Here is a 15,791-nt window from a genome sequence, read left to right as displayed (position 1 = left end):
CCTACAATATTCTTTTTATAAAGTAAATTGGTTATTCATTTAAGACTGCCCCCAACGATTTTCAATATCTGCAGATTTTTGCACTGAAAACTATTGTATCAACAGTGTCAGGAGAAAGCTGGAGGATTGAGAGCTGGGGAATGGAAACATGGAGCTTCTGGCATTCAAAGCAGTTGAAGCTTTTGATATTGGGGAGTAGGTGGTTCTCTTCACCTTTTCAATTTTGGGCAAGGGTGGAGGCAATTGTAAATTGGATGGCAGTTTAAATTAATCATTACTTACTCCAACAAGCCTTAACAGCAACTAGCTCCTTGGTGTCCCAGCTCTAAAGATGAATGCAATATGCCTTAAAGGGTTATCCGCTACACAAACATTCTAGACTGTTTGATGCACAAACATTATTTTGCTAAATAGCATAGTTGATACAGCCATAGAGTATAAAATAGACAAGTTATAATCCCTTGCAAGTAGCTGCAGTAGAGCCGTGCACATAACCCATTTTTCAGTTCAGTAACCAACCAAAAAAACCCAACATTATTTTAGGTCAAATGAAACATTTGATTTTTTTTTTTTTAAATATCTTTTATCTGTATTTGAAATAAAATTTTAGGCACAAAATAATTGTTTAAAATCAAAGTTTAAATGTTTCTAAAGTGTCAAAAACATTACAATTTGCCATCCCAACTGAAACATTTTGATTAATTTGACTAATTCATGAAGTATTTGTTGAACTAATCTGCATTTCTCTTCCCCCCTCCCCCCGGTGTAAAAACAAGTTTAATCTGAAAAATTTCACCCCGTTCTACAATAGAGCATTTTTCATGCTGAGGATGCCCAGGTGATTTATAATGTTGACTCACCTACTTCTGAAATGCAGTCCTCATACGGGTAGCCATAGCAGCCATCCTGTTTAAGCAGCTGTATAGTATTCTTAAATGGGTAAGTTATGAACATTTATAATTAAATTTACAGTGAGAAAGTCTGTAAAGTGTAGGGATGGAAAGTGGTAGTTACACTAAGAGAGATAACAGATAGTCAGGGCACCATTTTTAAAGTTCTTGTGTTAAGTAGCAGCTTCAACAGCACAGCAGCCTCTAGGCCAGGAGTAGAAGCAGCAAGAGTGCTACCTACTAAAATCACAAATACCATTTCATAGATCTCATTCAAGTACTCACCAGGTCCAATCCCGACTAGTTTCTAGAACTTCAGATTATAGCACAAGGTTGTATGGTGATATCAGAATAAAGGACAGTTACCTGTTCCGTAACTGGCATTCTTCGAGATGTGTTGCTCATGTCTCTTCCACAGTAGGTGTGCACGTTCGCCACGTGCACCGGTGCCAGAAGTTTTTCCCTCAGCAGTACCCATAGGGGGAGCGTTGCTGCGACTCCTGGAGTGGCGCCTCTATAGCGCACTATAAGGGGAGCCGCGAGCTCCCCCCACCCTCAGTTCCTTCTTGCCGGACCAACTCTGACAGAGGGGAAGGAGGGTGGGATGTGGAATAGACATGAGCAACACATCTCGAAGAACGCCAGTTACGGAACAGGTAACTGTCCTTTCTTCTTTGAGTGCTTCTCATGTGTATTCCACAGTAGGTGACTGCAAGCTATGTCTGATGGAGGTGGGTAGGAGTTCACAGATTCCCTGGCTGAAGCACAGCTCTACCGAAACGAGAGTCATCCCTGGCGTGGGAGACAATCGCATACTGCGACGTGAACGTGTGTGCTGAGGACCAGGTAGCGGCTCTACAGATGTCCTGGATAGGGGCATGGGCCACAAAGGCAGCTGACGAGGCATGAGCCCTTGTCGAGTGAGCCCTTACGATAGGTGGTGCGGGAACCCCTGCTAGGTCGTAGCATGTGTGGATGCACGATGTAATCCACCGGGAAAGCCTCTGGGTGGAGATTGGTTGACCCCTCATGCGCTCGGCTGAAGCAACAAAGAGTTGCAAAGACCTGCGGAACGTCTTAGTCCGATCCAGATAAAAAGCCAGTGCTCTGCGCACACTGAGCATATGGAGGCAGCATTCCTCGTTAGAGGCATGAGGTTTGGGGCAGAGGTCAGGCAGGAAGATGTCCTGGCCCATGTGAAAGGCGGAGACCACCTTAGGGAGGAATGCCGGGTGTGGGCGGAGATGAACCTTGTCCTTGTGAAAGACTAGACTGTGTAAGGGGGGAGGGGGTTACAGGTCAGGGCCCTGAGCTCCGAGACCCGCCGGGTTGATGTGATAGCCACGAGGAAGGCTACCTTCCATGAAAGGTGAGACCATGAGCATGTGGCCAGGGGTTCGAATGGGGGCCCCCCGTGAGGCAGGATAACACCAAATTGAGATCCCACTGAGGAACCGGGGTTCTAGCATAAGGAAAAGACCGGTCTAGCCCTTGAGGAAACGCCCGGTCATGGCATGGGAGAAAACCGAGCAGCCCTGAACCGGCGGATGGAATGCCGAAATAGCCGCCAGGTGCACCCTGACGGAGGAAGGGGCCAGGCCTTGAGTTCTAAGGTGGAGGAGGTACTCAAGGACAAGTTGGAGTGGGGCAGACATTGGGGAAGTACCCTGCTCACCCGCCCACCTGGAGAACCTGGACCACTTTGCCAGGTAGGCTCGGCGCGTGGACGGCTTCCTACTTTCGAGGAGGACACGCCTGACCCCTTCCGAACACCTTCTCTCCTCCACATCTAGCCATTGATCAGCCACGCTGTCAAATGGAGGGTGGCCAGATTGGGGTGGAGGAGGCGGCCCTGGTCCTGAGAGAGTAGGTCTGGGCGGAGCGGCAACGGCGGGGCCACGAGCAAGCCCATGAGGGTCCCGTACCAATGTTGCCGGGACCAAGCTGGGGCGATCAGGAGGACGTGTGCCTTGTCCGTTTTCACTTTCTCCAGGACCTTGCCAATGTGGGGAAACACAGATTCTGGTCAGGGGACCACTCTTGGGCCCGCTTGCCACTCAGTGTCCTGTCTGGACAGTTTCTGGCCTCTGCTTTTGTCACCCACCAAGTTGTCTGGTCGGGTGCCGTTGGAGCGGAGCTCCAGGCACCACTCCACACTGAGTAGAGAGTATCGGTGGGACAGGCACAGACGCCGTAGATGCTCCCATTCTCGTCGGAGCTACCGAAGCCGCTCCCGAGAAGGGCACCGTCACCGGTCACGCTCCAGCTCTCTCGCCTCGAGGCACCATGCCCACGACTCCCAGTGGGGATCGCCAGCTCCGCGTCGCCGCAGATCCAGGCGTCGCAGCGTCTCGAGGAGTAGCAGCTCGAGGCGGCACCATTCCTGGACGTCGGAGTCCCGGTCCCGTGGCAGACATCATTTTCGGTACCACCGCTCGTACCGCTCTCACGATATCGACAGGTCGTTGGTAACCCCGACCTCGACCCACACGTGGCCCCCTATGACCCAGCTGGGCCAACCCTACCAGCTGGTGCTGCAGCAGAGTCAAAGGCAAGGACCCCCATGGCAAGGCCAGTGGTACCAGTGGACCCCCTGGCCCGCCCAGCAAGGCCCTCGGTCAATAGCAGATCTTACAGCCGTCACTGATGTGAGATTCGCCCAGGCAGCGGAGACAGTCGGTGTGCGGGTCACTTCTAGGCATCAAACGGCTGCAAGACTCGCATGATTTAAACCCTGGGGCCCGGGGCATGCCCCAGCCCGAACTCTAACTAACTAAACTGAAACTTTATTGAACTAACACGGGTACTACAAACAACTAAACGAGTTTGGGACAAGCTGGAGCAAGTAGTTCCGATGCACCATCACTGGTGGCAAGAAGGAACTGAGGGCGGGGGGAGTGCGTGGCTCCCCTTATAGCGCGCTCTAGAGGCAGCGCTCCCCCTACAGGTACTGGTGAGGGAAAAACTTCCGTCACCAGTGCACATGGTGAGCACACACCCCTACTGTGGAATACACATGAGCAAGCACTCGAAGAAGAGTAATTTTATGCATAGGTTCAGAAACAGTTATTCTTTTAAAACTTTAAAGATTTTGGGGGGGTGGGTTATGGAGAAGGAACAAATAAATAGAACCAGAATTCTGTGTGATTTTCTATACAACTGCTTTAAAACAGAGTTACCAGGATTTTATTGGCTCAGTTATTAAAAGCTCATTCCAAGCTAAAATAATACATTGACAATGTGTGTGTTGAAGTCAGCCTACTCTCTATTACGCATCTTAATACTTCCACCACATCATCTTTTAGCAGGACAGGGTCCAGTTGTTACTGGATTAAGTAGCAGCAAATGACAAAGCAGCAAAACTCAAGAGCCAACAAGTGTGAACCTCATGTACCAGGCTGGGACCAGTGTTCAAGTTTCTTTTTCCCATTTTTAGACTAAACCTTGTCACACACTTAGTGGCGGAGGATGGCAGAGAGAAAAAAAACTAAGGAGCCTACAGAGCTATAAAAATTTAAATCAGAAGCTGGTTGCTAAAGCACCTTCATCATCCTTCTAGTGAAGAGAGTAGATCAGGTACAGCATTATACCTTGCCATGAACAGCTGATTTACCTCATTTATTTCCTACTTTAAACTTCCCTGGCACCCAGAAAGCAGAAAAGGTGTCGGTATTTGGATCAGGCCTTGGCTGTGTTTAATTATACAGGCACAGGTTATCCAGAACAGATGCTTACAGTCTTCTAGGATTGTTCAACAACAGTAAAGGTAAAAAAATCTTTGGAGAGGTTTGCAGGGAAAGAGTGAAGACTCCACTGTCTGAAGTACATGCTAGATTTTCTTTCAAGTTAGAATCAAAAAGGAGTAATATATTCCAAGTTGCTGGCCTTATTTGCTATAGCAAGCAATAATTTGGAGTATTTCCTGGGCAGCTGATACCGGTTAGAAATCTGCTACCATTCTACATTATCTACAGCAAGTTATTTCTCTAGAAATTTAAATGTCTCTGGCTTCCAAAATAAAAGCTAGGAGAGAGTCCTCCTATAGTACACTATCTGGTGTACCCTCTCAGAGCCAACCTCCTTATTTAAATTAGACTGCAGGTATTGTTGGTCATGGCTTCTCCATAGATGTACCACATTCACGCCTACAGTAGTTCTTGACTTTACCTTTATCAGCAAGCTACCTTCCAGGCACAGCCAGCGTGAGTAGATTATAGTTTTGCTTGCAGAAGAGTTGTGTCTTATGATTCATCAGGAGGTTACTTGTTCAACGAGTTCAGCTCTCTCTCCAACTTGGGAGTGTTTTAATTTTTCCTCAGCTTGGGTCACAGGAGATTAATTACGGCAGAAATTAAGGTTCCATAGTCTACATAATGCATTCAATTATCACCACCACTTACATCAGCATAGAGGACTGAAATAAATGGGAAACCAAATCACTCTTTAGTGGATGCTTTCTATGGCTCATTTCTAGTACAGCAGCCTATTTCAGTAACAAGTTTTCTTCCTCAGACCTGGAAGATTGCAGATGCTATTATATGGTTCTTCTCCTACCCTTCTCTCAAGAGCATCAATATGAGCCTCCTTTAAGGAGGCCAGCACAAACATGACCTCACACAAAGCTACTGAAGCAAGAGAGCAATGAGAATGGATGAGTCCTGTATTGAAAGAGTATGTTTGATTCTGAAGAGGAAAGTTGCTGTAGTAGCTACTGTACTCCAAGATGATCTTATGCACATGAAACGGACTACAGCAAGGCCTAGCTGTATATATTCATCCACCAATACAAAATGGTCTGATGTCCTCCTGAAAAAAATCAAGTCAACATGCCCAGCCTTGGAGAAGTAGTGCTATACAACTTTCCCCCCCCCATCCCCTGAAACCACCTCCAGGGTTTTTGGGAAGCATCTGGTCACAGGCTGCCATTCCTTCAGCATCCTTTCTTAATGAGGAGTCAGAGCCTTATGGCATGTTGCTTCAAATAGGACAACATTAGTGCAAACTAGGGACCTTTAAGCTCATGCCCACATCATAGACAAGAGGGAGTTACAGAGCAGCACTTTGGTGCATACTGCTATCACACCAACGTAGTCTGAAATGCAGGGTAGTGTAGACATGCCTGTTAATATCTAGAATCTCATAACACTCATGAGTGTTATCAGAGGTTGTTGAGGGGTGCCACTGGACAATTGTATGAGTAACAGCAAACAAGGAAGCAGCGTTATAACAGCTCCCCATTATGCAGGGATATCTGTCAACTATGTATGTCTAGGATTCAAAGTTAGACACATCCGAGGCTTGAAGGGTAAGTGCCCTGGCTTCAGGCAAAAAAAAAAAAATAAAAAAAAAATAATTACACAAATTTAGACTTGCACTCATCTACTGGGCTAGGAACTCATTCCTTTACCCAGCTACTAAGAATGAGGAACTGGTTGATTAACAGAAGTGCAAAAGAGGACAAAGTGTAAATACATCTGGTTTGCCACATCTTCCTTTAAAAATAAAGAGTATGACAGTTCACATTGTGTTCCAATACCATTTTATTAAATTCTGAACACCAATTCTCTTTAAAACCCAATTCACAGTCTGTTGATGATTTCACTGTGATTGGCATAGAGTGCATGGCAGTGTCTCCTGCTCTGAGAGAAGAGCATGACTTGTTAAGCCTCCAAATTCTTCACATGTACATAGATGTGACATCAAGAAACCAATACCTCCCTTATCCCAAACAGCATGAAGGCTATATTAGCACAGCCGTGCACTGAAATCACAGTAAGAGCCAAAAAAGTATGGAAGTAGAAGAGTATTTACATATGTACTTCAAGACTCAGGTAGAAATATCGAGATTTACATAAGTAATTCACACAGTATGTACACTGTTTTGAACTGTTCAAGTATGCTTCAGTTATACAAAGTGCTACATTACAGGTCACATAAAAACAGTAAAAAAGATAAGTAGAGACATTAAGACAAATAGAAGGCAGTATTCAGATGGGTAACCCAGAGACTTTTGAAGCTGGCTGGAATGTATGAAAAGTCTAGAAGTTGAAAGTGTCAGGAGTACTTCCCTGAATCTGGAAGGTGTAGCTTTCAACAGTAGAGTCTGGCACAACATTTTGGTCTTCCTCTTCCTAAAAGAGATGGAAAGAGGTTTGAAATGGGTATTACTATTTCAAGCTTTAAAACACTTGGTTGTCTTGAGATGCAGAGTGTCAAAACCTATGTTTCAATCCTTCAGTTACTCACCTCTGCTGAGAAATACTTCTCAATCAGGCTTGAGGAGGCCTTGTACACCAGTTCATTTTCATGGGACTGGAGAGCTTCAATTTTGTCTAGGCCTCCACACTCTTCTATCATGAGACAGAGTCTTTCGTTCTCACCGATTTTCTCAGCAGCCTGCAAAGAATCAGCCATATAAGGTTCATGCTTCGAGAGGTTTGCTTACGTACTGCAGCACCACACATTTACCACAATGACTAACCTTGTAAGAGGGAGGGATGGATGGATGGATGAATGAATGATGTGTCCCTGCTTGGAGCATATAATGGCCATTTTTAGAATCAGTGAAAGTGATTGGTTATGAACAAGGCCATGGTTCTTGGTTACTGAATCTACTAAGGTACAAGATTCCGTGGCTGAACTCTATAGATAGCAACAATGCCCAGAAGTAGGTAACTAATACTGAATGAAACATGGTGGGAAGTGTCTGCAGTAGGAGGCTCCCCTTCAGTCATCTACTATTGGAGAAATATTTGTTACAGACCATCCTACCAACAATGGACAATCCTTTGTCTACTTACCAAGAAGATATTAGTAATAGCATCCAGAATAACTAGTACAGTTTTGCTGTCCTTGGCTGACAAGAGGTTCAGTAAAGGTTCTACGACACCAGCCTGAACAAGGTACACAATCTGATCAATTGTTCCACCACTTGTGTAGTTGGTCACAGCCCATACAGCTTCTTTTTGTGATTTGAAGTCCCCCTGTTTTAAGATAAGAGCAATGTACTTCAGTATAAACAGTAACAAGAAAGCAATGACTAGTAGATCAATGAGGTCTTCTACATTAAAGATATCCAAGTGCTAGTTTGAGCATGCAATTAAAGTATATGAAGTTCAGAGCTAAAGTTTTTGCCAAAGATGATTAACATACAGAGAGCACATTTAATGCCTTCTTTTTACACACAGCAAACTTGCCCAGAATAATTTCAACTCTGAAGAGTGGTCATCTTAACCCTACAGTAGTTACAGTCAAAATCAGCCTGAAGATTTTAGAGCAAATACACCTTTAGAACAGCAGGTGGCTTCCACTGAAGTCTGTGGGGAACGTGTTTCCATATGTAAGGCCTGAATTTTGGCACTTTATTGCAGAATCTCATTGTGGAGGACATTGGATTTTTACCTTTTTCAGAATTCCAATGAGATATGGAACAAGCCCATGATCCACAACTTGCTGGATCTGGTCCCGACGACCAGCAGTGATGTTGGACATGGTCCACGCAGCTTCTTTTTGGATGTTATTTTTGTGGTGAGAGAGCAGGCTTGGAAAGACAGTTAGTGCCCCTGATTCAATAACAATCTGTGTTTGGTCATCGGTGCCAGTGACAATGTTTCCTATAGCTCTTAATGATGGAGTCTGAAAGACATTGCAAAATGATGAGTTTAGTACATATTACTAAGGCCAGGTCTACACTGAGGGGGTGGGAAAATCGATCTAAGTTACGCACTTAGTCGATGTACTTAGATCGACTTTCCATGGTGTCTTCACTGCAGTGAGTCAACTGCTGCTGCTCCCGCGTCGACTGCCTGCGCCTCTCACCAAGCTGGAGTACAGGAGTTGACGGGAGAGCGCTCGGGGGTCGATTTATCGCGTCTAGTGTAGACGCGATAATCGACCCCCACTGGATCGATCACTGCCTGCCAAGCCGGCAGGTAGTGAAGACATACCCTAAGTTCCACTAATACTACACCTCAGAAGCAGACCATCACCACCAGAAGCTCTTCTGCTTTATCCCCTGCAGTTATTAAGTGGGCTGCTGTAGAATAAACCACTAGGATACCTCTCATTTGAGAAACCTGAAGTGGTTTAGACATTACAGCTGTTATACACTAGGTAAACTGAGGTGGAGAAGATATTGTCTTAGCACAATATGCCTATCACAAGTGCTAGAGATGGGAGGAAGACTCAAGCTGCACTCCTAGAACCCAGGCTCTAGCCATACTGAGCTAAGTTTTAAGATTCCATGTGCCTTTAACAGATTCCATTGCCAAGCACTGCCATTAGAATGCCAAGCTTTACATCTGTGTTGTGGACTGAAGCCATTGGTCATTTAAACTAGTTGATTGAGAAAAGCTACTAGGTCTGAAGGAATATCTTTGATAGTCATTATCCATGCCTCATGATCAGGGCCCTACCAAATTCATGGTCTGTAACATGTTTTTCATGGCCATGAAATCTGTCTCCCCCTATGAAAACTGGTCTTTTGTGTGCTTTTACCCTATACTATACAGATTTCACAGGGGAGTCCAGCATTTCTCAAATTGGGGGTCCTGACCCAAAAGGGAGTTACGGGGGGGGGGGTCACCACAGTATTGCCACCCTTGCTTCTGCACTACCTTCAGAGCTAGGTGGCCCCAGAGGGGCAGCTGCTGACTGAGGGCCTAGCTCTGCAGGTAGTAGCACAGAAATAAGGATGGCAATACCATACCATGCCATCCTTACTTCTGTGCTGTTGCTGGGGCCAGATCTGCCCTCAGAGCTGCGATCTTGGAAAGCAGCCACCGCTTTCCAGCTGCCCAGTGCTGAAGGCAGCGCCACCACCACCAGCAACACAGAAGAGTAGCAGTACTGCAACCCCCCCCTCACCTGGCAATCCCCCCATAACTCCTTTTTGGGTCAGGACCCCTACAATTACAACACTGAAATTTCAGTTTTAAATAGCTGAAATCATGAAATTTATTATTTTTAAAATCCTATGTCTGTGAAACTCACCAAAATGGACCGTGAATTTGGTAGGGACCTACTCATGATTCATAAGGAGAGACATGGTGGGTGAGGTAGTATTTTTTTATTGGTGCAAGACAAGCTTTCAAGCTTACACAGAGCTCTTCTTCGGGTCATGATTCATAAGTGAAATCGAGACCAGAGTGAGGTCATTAGACATTGTCAAGCTATTAAAGTTACTGAAGAAAGAAGCTTGTTAGCTGCATAGATCATTCGTGTGAGGTCCTCAGGAAAGACCATCTAGTAGTTAAGCTTATATCTACTCATGGATCACCCAAAGTATGTGTTATGGGTCTCCTTTTGACTACATGAAATGGCTAACACTATTTGAAAGCCACTGCTCTATTTTGTTTTTTTCCTAAACCACTCAGACAGGAATGAGACAAATACATGCTAAAGTAATTTCTATACACCACCATCTTACCATTATTGGCAGTTCACCACATCCCAGGAGCTTCACAAGCTGTGGCACCAGTCCAGTTTTCACTACTACTTCAATTCTATCATTAGAACCATCAGTAAGGTAAGAGATTGCCCAGCAGGTATCTGCCAAGACCTCACGGTCATCATGGTGCAACAGACGAACTAGGGTAGGCAGGATCTGCTCAATGGCTTCTATGGGTGGTGCAGGATTCTTATTGCGACACAGGTTTGAGAGGGTCCAGGTAAGATTGCGCAAGTATCCAGACTGAAAAAGTAAACATTTGTGGTTAGCTCCTGTTCAGCTGGGAGTTTAGTGATTTATAATACTTTGGTGTTACTGTTGTGATTTCATTTGTGATGCACACTTACTGCTAGAGAAGATATATCAGGCACAGCAAGTAGAGCCAACAATGGGTCAATAGCACCGTACTTAATAACTAGGTCTCTGTAGGCTGAACCATCACCTGAAAGCCAGAAGAAATATCTATGTCAGGAACAGGAAACTCCTAACTGAACAGCAGGCTGTGTATAAACAGCGTCTCTTCCTTGGTTTAGTGAATCATTAAATGCTGATACTGATTAAGAAGCAGAGGCATTGGTGGACAAAGGGAGAACTGCTATTAGTGATAAGCCACTGGGAATGCATGTTTTTTTTCCTACTCAAGCCATGGACTTCCTGATCTGATATTTTCAAATGTGGCTTAAGATGTAGGTTTGGTAACAAGTTTTCACAAAACTCAAAATCAAGTAAGAGTTTTCTCCCTCACCCTTCCTAGTCCTAATGGAAACCTAACCCAACCCCACACCCTTCCACAAGATGTGTTTGACCCAGCACTGAACATGGAGAGTCATTCATTCTGTCTGAAGGAAATTCTAGAGTAAACGAGTAAATAAGTAAATAAGAGAGTTATGCTAAGTGGGAATTTTAAGATACTTCTAGTTGAATTCACTTGTTACTACCCCTTAGATTAAAAATATTCTAAAGCACCTATTAGTTACAGTCAAGGTTATTTCAATCCACTTTCAGAGACTAAAATCTTTAGCTCACAATTTGATTCAAAGTAATTAAAGGCTATGGTTGAAGTGTTTTTTTTAAACGGATTGGTTATTTTGTCACAGACCCCTTCTTCCCCCCCCCCCCACCCCACATGTAGTAAGCAGTCACACTGTAGCACTAGAACAATTTTATAGAAACATTCTTGCTTTTATTTCAATAAAAACTCTTGGACCCTAACATATCCCTACATTGTCAGACATAACTGCACTGTGATGGTTCATGAAAACTAGAGTGAACTTAGTGCTGTTGATGAGTTCCTGAGCAAGGATTTTTATTTTTTAAGATACCTGATGGTCTCTTATGCAAATTATGAAGTACTTTGGAATTCTGATCTCTCATGGCTGAGAACCACAGTTCCTAGTTGCCACGCTATGGCTAGTTTAAGGATTTAGATTTTAGGGGTCAAGAGAAATGATTTCAGCCTCAATTAAGGTTTTGAGACTACGCGGAAGGAACACAGAGGTACCCCAGAAATTCACTGCCTAAGCCATGCAATATTTTAACAGCCATTTCTAGGATTCAAGCACTAAAATAATTGCTCCAGTGATCATCTGAATCACTATTTTACTCTTGCTGTGTCTGGATTTATTAACTTAGAATTCAAGAACTAGATTGAACAGACTGACTGATTATAACCAGGTAGATTGCAAACACCTGAAAGCTCCTCAGTATCAGACTATCTCCCTCCCCCCACACCCCAAAAGACACACCTGTTTCAAGAAAAAGCAGAGTCTACTCAGACTGTATTGAAAAGAAAAGTAGCTACTATATTAAGATGGTAGTGAAATATGGAAGTGTTGTGTCAAATGGAATTTACAGATTGCCAGGTTTTGATAGAAATTGTATGGAATACTATACTTAGCCAAAAAGGCAAGGAGTTATTTGTGACCATCTCCACGTGGGAGTTCAGGTTGTTATATGCTAGATGACATTGGGGGTGGGGCCAGATTTGCAAGAGAGCTCTGCTTGCTAGGTAAATGGAAACTACACTATTTTGAAAATCTGGCCCCAACGGCCTTCTCTTCCCCTTGTATATGAGGAAGTAGGGCTGAAAACAATGGTCATACACCACATTGATATACCTGCGATGTTTCCTAAAGCCCACACGGCCTGTTCACTGACGTGAGTATGGGGCGAAGCCAACAGGGATATAAAGGCTGGTATAGCCCCACCATCCACTACAGCCTTGGTTTGCTCCGATGTGCCAGAAGCGATGTTGGTAAGCGCCCAAGCAGATTCAAATTGAATAGGGCTACAGTCTGCTCTACCCAAAAAGGAGACAAATTTTGGAATCAAACCAGCCCGGATTATATGGTCAATGGGGGGTTGCTTCTCTCTGGACAGGAGTTTCCTAAGGAAGAAATAAAAATAAGGAAGCGTTATTTTTGTCCACTAAAATCTTTAGGCAGATTCCGGTTTAGTCAGTCTGAGAATCACTTTTTAAAATATAAAAACATTCAAAAGGGGAAGCAGCAAAATGTACTGAGATGTTCAGACAGACAACAAGTCAGCTGAACACAAGCTAGCTAGGAAGCTTTAAAAATGTTAACAAAATTGCTTTTGGGCAAAATTTCTTTAGAGGTTTTGTTCAGTGACTGAAGTGAAACTTAGCTTCATGCTGCTGCAACAGTAATAATGCATCTGAGCTGCTCAAGAGGTATATTCTAAAGTAGAGAGAGCAGCAGCTGCCAGAGGCTGCACAAAAGCCATGGGAGATCTTTCTGCTAGCTCACATGTTTTGGACCACATTCCTAACTGGAACCATTGTGCTGTTCACTTCATTCAGAAGTGAGATCACAGAACCTATAGACAAGTGGAAAACAGTGTCTTAAATTCTCAGCCCTAAACTAAGGGCCCAGTTCTGTCCATAAACAGCATACTATATAATTAAACAGATGCAATATTTTATTCTATAAACTGAGAATAAAAGTTTTTAAATCTTGCAGCACCTCTGTGCCACCCCTAAGACCAGAAACAGAGTCGGGGGACAGCTCAGGTGTGCCAGGTTCGAAGTCCCATAGTCAGGTCACACCTTTAATCATTCAAGATTATACATGATGCTAGGTTATAATTCCATTTGGCCCTAAAGAGGAGATTATAGAAGTGTTAGCAATATTTACATAGAACTAGGCTTTGAACAAGTATTTGCTGTGACTGATACCTGTGCTCTGATTAGCTGAACCCCTTTATTCCCAGCCACATAGAAGAGTTGGATAAACTTTGACCTTGAAGGTTCTTACCTGGCAGCCTGAGTTGCCTGCAACTGAAGCTCCAAATTGTTACTGTTAATTCCTTTGACAATTTCCTCAACAGACCAGTGTGCAGTGGCCTGCATGAAAAATAGAAAGTTGTTAAGACTATGTTGGGAAGAGAGAGAGAGAGAGAGAGAGTATAGAGCAAGCAAAAGCTCCCTTAGCCCACAAGGCACAGTGCTATGAGAAAGCACCGGTTAAACGCACAATACTTTATTGAGCATTGTGCAATTATAATGGGACTCCCAATCCTTGTCAGTCATAGTTTTGTCTACACTGGGAAAGTTAGTTGTTAGGTGTGTTAACATAAAGTTTAATTAATGTTATTAAAACCACTTAGCATTAGTGTAGATAATTGTGTTTAAAACCATGTTCCCACTGTAGACAAAGCCTAGCTGTACTGTATCTATTTGTTCCTTCAGTCTGAGGTTATACAGGGCAGGGATCTGCCACTGTGATCTCTCTGTTACAGTTGGTAACATAATTATACAGCACCACAGAGACACATAGGAACACATCCACTGATGGAAGAAACCACAGCCCAGCATAAGCGGAAAAGGCCTCCTGATCTCATCGAGTTGGGGACTTAGTTACCTGATTGTTCCGGTTTTCCTGAAGAGGTGAAGTGGCATCATCTGGGAGAGTACTGACATTTCTTCTTTTAAGCATCTGATCATCTTTCTTAGCTTTCCTCAGCTCCACATTGACTTCAATCCGCCGCCTCCTCATTTCCTGAGAGAGGCAAATGTGCATTCGTGATGAACTGTACTTCTCTTTTTAAAGGGCTAAATTATGCTTAACATACATACATTTGAACACAGACTCCAACTGATGATCAGATACTCACTGTAGTGTCTTTTCCCTTATTCTTGAATCTGTTCAGACGGGCAACTGCTGCACTAGCATTCTCATTGGTAGACATCTTTTATAGGAGTCAGACCTCAGGCAATACCAATGAAAGAGATAGACCTGAAACAGATCGGAGATTAGCAATTAATTTACTTTAGCCAAAAAGATTTCAGATTAAGACATGCACTTGAAATCAAGATTGGGGTTAAAGATAAAGAAGTACGTCCAGATTACAGATCATTCCACCTAAAAACTAAATAACTAGCATTGCTTCTGATTTGAAAAAGGGCATTGTTAAGTTAAAAAAAACAGAAGGGATGGTTTGTTTTTTAAAAAAAGGTCACTATTGTTACAAGTGACGCCTAAATTTACTAGGAATAAACAGAAAAAATTATTTATTTTCTATTTAGGTTTCTTACAGCCCTCAATGCATAGTCAGATTCATTATTTCTGCAATAACATTGGTCGTTCAGGCATAGCAACAAGAAAGTTTGTTATTCCCCCACCCCAGGAAAAAAACAGGAGTGAGATTAGAAACACATAGGTTGGCAACCTGACTCGGGTAGATGTAGAACCTGTACCTAACTTGAAATCCAGTCAGTTCTGTAAAGTGAGTTAAAGTTGATAATGGCCTTTTAAACGGAGATAGCCATTTTGCAGACACACCCCAAGCACAGTGCAGCCGCTCCATTTATAACGGGGTGCAGATCTCAGCTCCTTATGTAGGCTACAGGGAGTCAAGCCCCAAACCAACACAAAGAAGCAGCTACAGTCACACGGTCAAGAACATACCACCGGATTCAAAATAAGCCAGTAACCCAGTCAGTGCCTCCCCCGGGAGAGTGGCAATCTAGAACCCCCCCGACCCATCCGCCCTCCAGCAGGACAGAAACCACATTAGCCCCCTGTAATGAGCAATGGAGGGTGGGGTTTGTACATTCCCCCACCCCGCTATATAACCACCACACAGGAACTACCCCACTTCATTTCACCCTCTACAGCTCTAGACCACCCCCCCCCCCGTCCCATATAGCCCCAGAACCGCACCCCGCCCAGCCTCTTGCCCCCTCACAAGCCCATATAGCTCCAGACCGCCGCCCTTCCCCCACACCTAAATACCCCATAGAAACTCCCCAACCTCCTTTCGCCCCCTATGACTCCTGCCCACCCCTCACAACTCCCCCCTCTCCACCCCTTTTCTTCCATCACCCCCACGGCCTCCCGGGCGCAGCGCGCGAGACCCCCACCTGCAACTGAAACCGCTTCCCGTCTCTGCAGCTGCTGCCGCACTGACTAACTTGTCCAGGCCACCAGCGA

The 15,791-nt window shown here is 44.3% G+C and overlaps 1 protein-coding gene across 1 annotated transcript; it reads right to left on the bottom strand.

Annotated features, from left to right (window-relative positions):
• Positions 1-6,412: 6,412 nt before the first annotated feature.
• On the bottom strand, positions 6,413-15,791 carry KPNA2 (karyopherin subunit alpha 2). The gene is made up of 11 exons (XM_024192539.3): positions 15,722-15,791; positions 14,473-14,594; positions 14,220-14,357; positions 13,614-13,702; positions 12,456-12,724; positions 10,686-10,780; positions 10,318-10,581; positions 8,292-8,525; positions 7,691-7,873; positions 7,137-7,286; positions 6,413-7,021 (listed from the first exon to the last, which is right to left on the bottom strand). Exons 2-11 carry the CDS (start codon positions 14,545-14,547, stop codon positions 6,929-6,931), a joined length of 1,590 nt encoding a protein of 529 aa, XP_024048307.1. The 5' UTR covers positions 14,548-14,594; positions 15,722-15,791; the 3' UTR covers positions 6,413-6,928.

Source organism: Terrapene carolina, unplaced genomic scaffold, assembly GCF_002925995.2.
Source record: "Terrapene carolina triunguis isolate 2854851 unplaced genomic scaffold, T_m_triunguis-2.0 Scaffold192, whole genome shotgun sequence".
Taxonomy (NCBI): Eukaryota; Metazoa; Chordata; order Testudines; family Emydidae; genus Terrapene; species Terrapene triunguis.
This window is presented reverse-complemented; position numbering and strand designations above follow the sequence as displayed.

Bases quoted from the DNA above. Each gene is read 5' to 3' on its own strand.
- KPNA2 (XM_024192539.3), bottom strand. From the start codon at position 14,547: ATGTCTACCAATGAGAATGCTAGTGCAGCAGTTGCCCGTCTGAACAGA. The intron at 14,358-14,472 runs GTGAGTATCTGA...TGCCTCTCTCAG, and splicing joins ATAAGGGAAAAGACACTACA to GAAATGAGGAGGCGGCGGAT. The intron at 7,022-7,136 runs GTGAGTAACTGA...CATCTCTTTTAG, and splicing joins AGAAGTATTTCTCAGCAGAG to GAAGAGGAAGACCAAAATGT.